This window comes from Kryptolebias marmoratus, linkage group LG3 (genome assembly GCF_001649575.2).
Source record: "Kryptolebias marmoratus isolate JLee-2015 linkage group LG3, ASM164957v2, whole genome shotgun sequence".
In the NCBI taxonomy this organism is placed as follows: Eukaryota; Metazoa; Chordata; class Actinopteri; order Cyprinodontiformes; family Rivulidae; genus Kryptolebias; species Kryptolebias marmoratus.
Genome location: NC_051432.1, coordinates 12,559,044 through 12,567,222, shown reverse-complemented (window position 1 = coordinate 12,567,222; position 8,179 = coordinate 12,559,044). Strand labels below are relative to the sequence as shown.

The 8,179-nt window shown below is 39.6% G+C and overlaps 1 protein-coding gene across 2 annotated transcripts in view; it reads left to right on the top strand.

The window, feature by feature from the left end:
- LOC108236031 (tetratricopeptide repeat protein 39B) overlaps nt 1-7,680 on the top strand; it is an 11,593-nt gene extending 3,913 nt beyond the window's left edge. For both annotated transcript variants that reach the window (XM_017416491.3, XM_037974839.1), the window contains 15 exons: nt 945-1,076; nt 1,421-1,497; nt 1,747-1,876; nt 1,982-2,087; nt 2,896-2,961; nt 3,061-3,169; nt 3,267-3,334; nt 3,433-3,492; nt 3,593-3,754; nt 4,810-4,901; nt 4,979-5,099; nt 5,183-5,294; nt 5,372-5,489; nt 6,018-6,134; nt 6,269-7,680. In XM_017416491.3, the coding sequence (XP_017271980.1) occupies nt 945-1,076; nt 1,421-1,497; nt 1,747-1,876; nt 1,982-2,087; nt 2,896-2,961; nt 3,061-3,169; nt 3,267-3,334; nt 3,433-3,492; nt 3,593-3,754; nt 4,810-4,901; nt 4,979-5,099; nt 5,183-5,294; nt 5,372-5,489; nt 6,018-6,134; nt 6,269-6,383 (1,585 nt within the window). In that variant the 3' untranslated portion in view covers nt 6,384-7,680. The remainder of the gene's footprint in view (nt 1-944; nt 1,077-1,420; nt 1,498-1,746; nt 1,877-1,981; nt 2,088-2,895; nt 2,962-3,060; nt 3,170-3,266; nt 3,335-3,432; nt 3,493-3,592; nt 3,755-4,809; nt 4,902-4,978; nt 5,100-5,182; nt 5,295-5,371; nt 5,490-6,017; nt 6,135-6,268) is intronic.
- Nucleotides 7,681-8,179: the final 499 nt, after the last annotated feature.

Genomic DNA, 8,179 nt, shown 5'->3' with positions numbered 1-8,179 from the left:
ACCCATATGATGCACTCGATCCACTACAGATTACATGCAGTCTAACACCAATTAGGTGTTGTGATGAGAAGCTATTTTATTTTCTGTTTTTCAAGAGTAGTCGAGGGAAGAACCAAAAGTTAAACAACGTTTTTTTTTTTTAAAACTAAATCAATGACGTCATGATGTCGGTCAGTGTGCGTTCGCGCCTACGGCCGGTGTTCTAACGATCTGTGCTTCCTCGTCAGATTTTCCTACCGTAGCACGGCTAAACAGCTATGTCTAACGGTCTTTCTAAAACCATAAAAATCACTTCCTTCATCAGAATATCCTACCTGTTAAATATAAGTGGGAAGCACAAATAGATCTATGCACTAAAAGCAGCAAGCGTCTGAAAAACATTACAACTTGCATACAAAAGCACAAAAAAAAATACTTCAAAAACACTTTACAGAAATAAATTTCACTTGCCTTAATTTTTTATGTACAGATATGCATCTTTTAATAGTTTAAAATAAAATAAGAAAAGTCTAGTTATTTCCATGCAGTGTCCAGAAAGAGGAGGTGTTGTTCAGCTTGTAGGGCAGCACAACTGCTTCCACCCACCTCCATCATCATCATCATCATATGAAATAACTTTTTGTCACAACAAAAAATAGTGGCTGGTAAAATATTTGAGTGGCTGGTAAAACATTTTTAATTTCCACCCCTGGTCTAGATTAACTTGACATTAAACCATTTGATTAAATTTTGACACATTTCCAGGCTCTCTAAATGTTATTTAATAAGAAAGACGATTGACATTTTCAGACATTGTTTTCCTTGCTAATTTGAACGGCTTCTGTTTCGTTCCATTGTGTAGAAGTTGGTAAAACTATGAAGAAATTTTAACTGATGCTGTACAAAACCTACTGGTTTAATTTTACTGTTGTTTCAATGAGGTTTGTTTGATTTCTGTCCTTCAGGAAGAGCCACAGTATGTACCATGCAGTGGGCTACAGCAGCATCTTATTAATGCAGGCTGCCATGACCTTTGACCCGAAGGACATGGACGTTGCCATGAAGTCACTTGGAGAATCCCTGCACACTTGCCAGAGGTATGGCTTCATAAAACAAGTTTCATTTAAATTCAATTAGAAGTTTGACAATAAACTGACAAACTATCGCAGCGAACGCTCTGAATGAGGGATAGTTTTCACTACATGTTCCAAAAGAGCAAGTAAGCTGACCAGTATTTGTTCACGCAGATGATCCAGAAAAGAACAACTCATGATTTTAAACTCTTGTGTGGTTTGTATGCATGTATGTCTTTAAATAGTTCTAAAGAACAACATTCATGGTAAAAATAATAGAGTATTAAAGTGTGAATTTTGGGATTAATTAAGTTAAAGAAGTTATGACCATGCAACAATCTATTTTTTATTTTTTTTATTTAACTTAGGTTTCGGAGGAAAATTGGAATAATGGAGAGCTTGGCCAACTTGTGGCATGGACAACCAGCTGACAATTTGACGGAAGGTAAATTGACAATTAAATGCTCCAACTCTACAATTTAAATATCACATGTTGACTGGAGGAAAATCACTGGTATTTGAACGGCAAAGTGGAGGAGACATGAGATGAGAAATTAAGACACTCTTCAGTCACACTGACACTGGAAAAAAAATATTATTTTTGCCTGTTTCTGGACTAATACGTGTGCCTCTTTATGTGCATAGATTTGACATTTTCTCCCTTCCTGCTGCCTTTGACTCTTTTTATCAACAGAGGAGATGCACGCAGAGCTCTGCTGTGCTGAAGTTTTGATGCAGAAAGCTGTACTCTCATTTCTGGATGAAAGCATAATCGGCTTCATCAAAGGAGGGATGGAAATGAGAAGCAGTTATCAAATTTACAAGTAAGAAGCTCGGGAGGGCACAAATGTGTGGTAAAAAACACTGAAACCAAAAGCCATTACTGCTCAAACTGAATCGTAAGTCAGGATGTTGTGTCTGCGCTCTAGGAATTGCCAGGCCATAGAACACACCATAAAAGGTGAGGAAAAACAGAAGAGTACACATGTTCACTTTCGAGGTGGGGTCAACATGGGCATCGGATCATTTAACCTGGTAAGAAGGATAAAACGCTATCATCCCTGCAAATAGTATTAAAGTTACAGGGCTTTTTCTCATTAATTTACTTCATACACATTTAAATTATGACATAAATCATCTCTTAGATCTCACTGTAATCTGAGTCTGAAAAACACTGAAGCTTTTGAAGTAACAGAAACCAGCACTGAATATAAGCTTTACCGGACAGGCAACTAGAGCTCCTTCCTTCTAAAAGCACATTTTGATCATGCATTTAATTAAGTTTAAAGTTGAACAAAGGATTGAAAATACACTGTATAATTAAAAAAAATTGGCATTCATGTTGCAGCAGGAGTGTTTGAGAAACTTGGGATTTTCCCCCAAATACAACATCCAAACTGGTTTTTACCCTGAAGATAAAACAACCCACAACAAGCAGACTGGTGTGGTGTTTTCAGTCCAGTTCAATGAGCATTCATTTCCTTATACAAGAGAATTGAAATAGTTTCTTTCTGAGAATAGGTTCATAACACAAAAATTCAAATCCTCAGGTCAAGACTCAGTTGTCCATGTTAAGTATCCTCTATCAAACGTGTTGTTTTGACTCTTTTCCTTAGGCAATTTCAGAATCGTTTATATGTCGAAATGTGACTAAAATATCTCAGATCACAGGAAATGTTTTATAACTCCCAGTATGAATGTCCTTAAAGGGCTTATAAACCTTAAGTCAGTACCAGTAAGTTAAAAACCTTTTAGAATAGGAGGTGAAGTATATACAAGATCCTAGAAAGGAAGTCCAACCACCCTGAGCACTAACCAAGCGGCTGTGTGCATTTGTTGTCAGATCCTGTCCCTGTTTCCATCCAGAGTCCTCAGACTGATGGAGTTTCTGGGCTTCTCTGGAGACAGGGTAAGGAACCATCACTGTGCAACACAGAACGCCTGTCTTGTCGTGAAGTAGCATTAGTCTCAGGATAGCAGAAGGATAAACTGCAACCTGATCTTGCAGGCGCTTGGATTGTCGGAGCTGAGGGAGGGAGCAACGAGCGACAGCCTCCGTTCCATCCTCAGCACACTGACTCTGCTGATGTTTCACCTCTACATCACAGTGACACTCGGTGAGCATTTTCTACGGTTTCTTCTCATGTGTTAATAGCCATATTTGATTATTTGAGGTTGTAGTGGTGTAAAAGTGACGTTGCATTCTTCCCTCAGGTACCGGTGATGGAAACCTCACTGAGGCTGAAGCTCTGCTCAAACCCTTTGCTGATAACTTCCCTAATGTAACCAATGCTGATGCTGACCTGTGTTGATTTGTTCCCTCATTATTGAAACTGGATGATTTGAGCTGATTTTCAGTGTTTTTATTTTTCCCTCACAGGGTGCCCTCATGCTTTTCTACACTGCACGAATTGCTGTTCTCAAAGGGAACTTCACATTTGTGAGTGCCGCCAGTGTCTGATTTTATGCACTTGCTTCATAGCCATTCATGTGCTTTGTGAACCAAAACTGACACTCAGCCAGTGTGGGCTTCTCTGCAGGCCCAGGAGAAGTTCCTGGCATGCATTGCATCGCAGGAAGAGTGGCAGCAGATTCACCATCTGTGCTACTGGGAGCTGATGTGGGCCTACTCCTTCGAACAGAACTGGAAGGAGGCGTATCGATACGCCAACCTGCTCTGCAAGGAGAACAAGTGGTCCCAGGTACAGTTATGGTCAGAGGTTTACATACACTAATCATGGGCACTGATACTGATTTAATTTCCTTAAGGTTAGAATGATCACACAAAACACCACTTCAAGAGCTCAAGAAACAAGAACTGGGTGCACTGATGTGTTTGAGTTTATTGTGGATTTTCTCTAATCTACACAGGGTCAAAAGTATGCATACTGGCTCAAAAATAAACACACACCCCTACTAATATTTGATTGAATGCCTCTTAGAACCTTGACTACACATTTTTCGAGGCAATCAACAAGCTTCTGCAATAATTGTCACTGGATATCCGACTACTTTTATTGGCAGATTTGGAGGAGTTCATTTAAATTGGTTGGTTTCCTGGCATACATCCAGTTTTTATAGTCTACAAATTTCCAAAAGGTTGAGCTCAGGGCGTTGGGAAGTCCATTCCAGAAGATTAATGTTAGCCTTCTTTGTCCACAAACTAGTTGGATTGTGTGTTTTGGGTCATTGTCCTGTTGAAACACCCACATGTGTCCAGGTTTCAACCTTCTTCGCTGTTGATTTGAGATTAAGTAAAAGAATTTGGAGGAATAGGCCCCACGACATGATACTACTACCCCCATGCTTGACAGTTGGTACAGTGTTCTTGGGTTTGAAAGCCTCACTATTACTCCTTCTTGTCACTGTGGCCAAATGGCTCAATCTTTGTCTCATCTGACCTTAAAACTGTTCTCCAGCAGACATGTGGCTTGTCCATGTGCGTAGCAGTAAAATTCATTTGAGCTTGAAGGAGTGGGGGCTTCTTTCTTGGTTTGCACCCTCTCAGTCCATGACCATGTTAAACTTGCGTCACTGTGGTCACTGACACTGGTGTTACCACCGTTTCCACTTTATGGCAGGCTTGAGCCTTGGTGGGTCCTGGGTTCTTCCTGGACATTCTGGTCAATTTCAACCCCACAATGGCTGTATGTAATCATCTGACATCAAATGTATTGTCTGTAACTTTTTTAAACCCTTGTAAAGGTTCAGTTTATTCTGTCTGCTAACATAACAAGTTGTTGCTTATTTTCCGTAGGCCACGTATGTGTTTCAAAAAGCTGCCATCTTGAGCATGCTCCCAGAAGAAGAAGTAACTAAACTGGGGGAAAATATAGTGACGTTATTCAGGTGTGCAAAGAAAGTAACAATGCATCATTACCTGTACATGTATGCGTTTATAAATAAACTAAACAAATGTTTTGTAGGCAGGTGGATGGCCTCAGAATAAGACTTGCAGGGAAGTCAATTCCAACAGAGAAGTTTGCTGCAAAGAAAGCTCAGAGATACTCCCCTCTGAACCCTGGGAAACTTGTCGTCCCTGCTTTGGTAAGAGCATGTGCCCAATCTTTCAGTCAAACATGAGCCTTTTTTTTTGTTGTTGTTATACGATACACAATCATCTCTCACAGGAAATGATGTACGTGTGGAATGGCTTCAACGTAGTCGGCAAAAGGCCTGAGCTGACTGAAAACATCTTGTCTACCCTCGACAAAGCAGAGGAGCAGCTCCAAAATGATCCAGGTGAGATAACAGAATTTCAAAAACTACTGCAGTCTATCTTCAGTGCAAACGGAACTAAAAGCTCGTGTGATGTGTAGCTCCATCAGAGTACCACCTGGATGATCTGTGCATTGTGCAGCTGCTGAAGGGCCTGTGTCTAACTCAGCTGGGACGCCTGGTCCAGGCTGAGATCTGTTTCAACTATGTCATTTCCAGGTGAGCTGATCTTAAAGCCACCGCAACACACAAATCAGCATTTGTTAGAAAATCTTAATTCAGTTCAGTTTATATTGTGCCAGTGTACAACAGAAGTCATCTCCAAGGCACTGTATAAAATGAAAAAAAGAATCATAAATTCAGATCAGAGTCAAATCCAAATTACAGTAATTTAAGTCCATTATAACACATTCTCACACAGTAAATTATAAAACCGGAGTACCTGGAGAACATGCAAACTCCACCCAGAAAGGCCAGGAGGCGAACCTGCAATCTTCTTGCTGTAAAGTGACAGCTCCAACTGGTTTAGAAAAATACATGTTCATTTTATATTAATAGTTTCTTTTTTCTTTAGGGAAATCAACCATAACACCAATTGTCTTCACCATGTTTTTTTTTTCTTTTGTAGCTGTAAAGTAATGATGCAGGAATGTATCTTCACTGAGTTCTACTTGTAGAAACTGATATTAACTAATAACTAATATTGATAAAACATAATTAAAGAGGCCCTCTGAATCTTTTCCGCAGCCAGAAGAACATCAAGCATGACACGTACCTGGTGCCATTTACAATGTATGAGCTGGGCTTGTTGCACAAGCAGAAAGGAGACATCCAGACAGCCATCACAGTCATTCAAAATGCCAAGTAAGTGTTTTCAGCCAAGTATTTTAGGTGAGAGAGAAAATCCTCTTCCTCGAGTATGGAGTTTGGAACCACACAGTCTACCCGTTGGTTCTAGATTATGTGGCAGCTAGCCAGTTCATCCTCTTTGTTCGCAGGATGAACTACAGAGACTACAGTATGGAGTCACGGCTCCACTTCCGCATCCACGCAACTCTCAACACCATGGGCTCCTTCGAAGCCAAACTTCCTCCCTCGCGTACACCGGCTTGAACAACCTGGTGGCAGGAAAACGGAAAGATGGATCTAACCTGACCCGAATCTGATCGGCTTCCTTCGGCTCTTAAGTGTGAATAAAATATTTAAGCCTCAAGTCTCTCTGTAGCTGTGTTATGAGACAGACCTCCATCAAAAAATTCTAGTCAGCTGAAAAATGGATTTTCAGATATAAAAAAATTTAAGATTGATATGTTTTACTGACTTTATATTAAATCCCCTAAATAAACTGGGTACAATCAGTGATTTTTACATTTGTATCTAGCTCTGAGAGTAAAATGTATTTACCTTTTCCCCCCACTGTGACACACTAACATTGTTTTTACTCTATATTAAGCAGTAATAGGTGTTCTTAGTTTAGCAAAGTCCAATCTGGACTTTAAAATCACAAATAGCTGAAGGTTTTCTGCATCGGATATTTTCTCCTAGAGGCTCAAGATGCTGTTAGATAACTCAAATGAGCAGATTAAATAAAAACGCAGAACATGTCAACGTAAATTTGCAATCAAATTTGCAAATAAAAATGCACATGGTCATTTACCAGCTTTGAACTAAGTTAAATTATAATTACAGGTCTAGCAGAATGAGAAAGCCAGGAAGGACACAGTTCTTCTGTGTCATGACCATCAGTAGAAAGAGAGAGTGTAACTCCCAGGTATAAAACTGTACTTCAGAGGGAGGTTTTTCAGCTAGGTGTGGTTCTAAAACATTAGTAACCCCAGCAATATTACCTTAACTCCAGTAAATCCTGCTCTACATGCAGAGCCTCATAAAAGACACACAGATGGATATCCTCAAGTGCTTGAATGCAACTATCTCAGTTTTTCACCTCTCATTCTAACATCTTCACTTCTGATTGGTGTAAGGAGGGGAAAAAAAAACTTCTTTCTAAGATGGTGTCAAGCTCACAATCGTGGGAGTTGTTTTCACCAACCTTCACAATACCAAGCAGATTGTGTCTGGAAAGCACATGTAAACCGTTTTTCCATGAAAATGTTGTGTCATCAAGGTCGATAATGTTATCTAAAAAGCTGATATAGAAATGCCCTGCTGAAGCCATGAGCACATGTTTATGATCCACCAAACAATCCGATGTGCTGTTATAAACCTAGCCTCCTTCCGTTTGAGTAAAAATGTTGTCAATTTTGAACTTCTTGAAACTTTGTGAAGCAAGACCTTCCAATTCAAATTGTCAGGTGACAATTGGTGATTGCACTGTATAAATGTGGAACATTTAGCATGTACACTCCAGCAACACCACTCCGAGGCCAGAATGTGCTCAGAAAAATGGCAATAAACAAACAAAAAAGAAAACAATAAATGTTTGACTCTACAGGTCTAAGTCAGTTGTTTATCGTTACATTTCTTGACGATTGTCTGAACATTATATTACTGTGTTTGGTTTTCAGACAAACATTGGAAACGGAGATAGGTAATGAGGAAGACATGGATTTTGAAGGGTGGACGCCAGGGGGGAGAGGGAGAAGACGGGGAAGAAATAAAATAAATGAAGGAGAGGGAAGTGGCGGTAATCAAGGTAGTAAACGAGAGTTGGAAGGAAGTAGTTCAGAAGAAGAAAGGATAGTAAGGAGGAAAATTGTGGGGGAGGAGTTTAAAATCATTTTAAAACTCAAGAGTGAGGAAGAACAGGATTACATCAGCCCTATTGGGGTGTCAAGAGAAGTAAAAAAGAAAATTGGAGATGTTGAAATGGTAAAGATTTTGAGAGATGGAAATCTATTGGTAATTTGTAAAAATGAAGAACAAAAGATGAAGGCTTTAAACGTGGATAG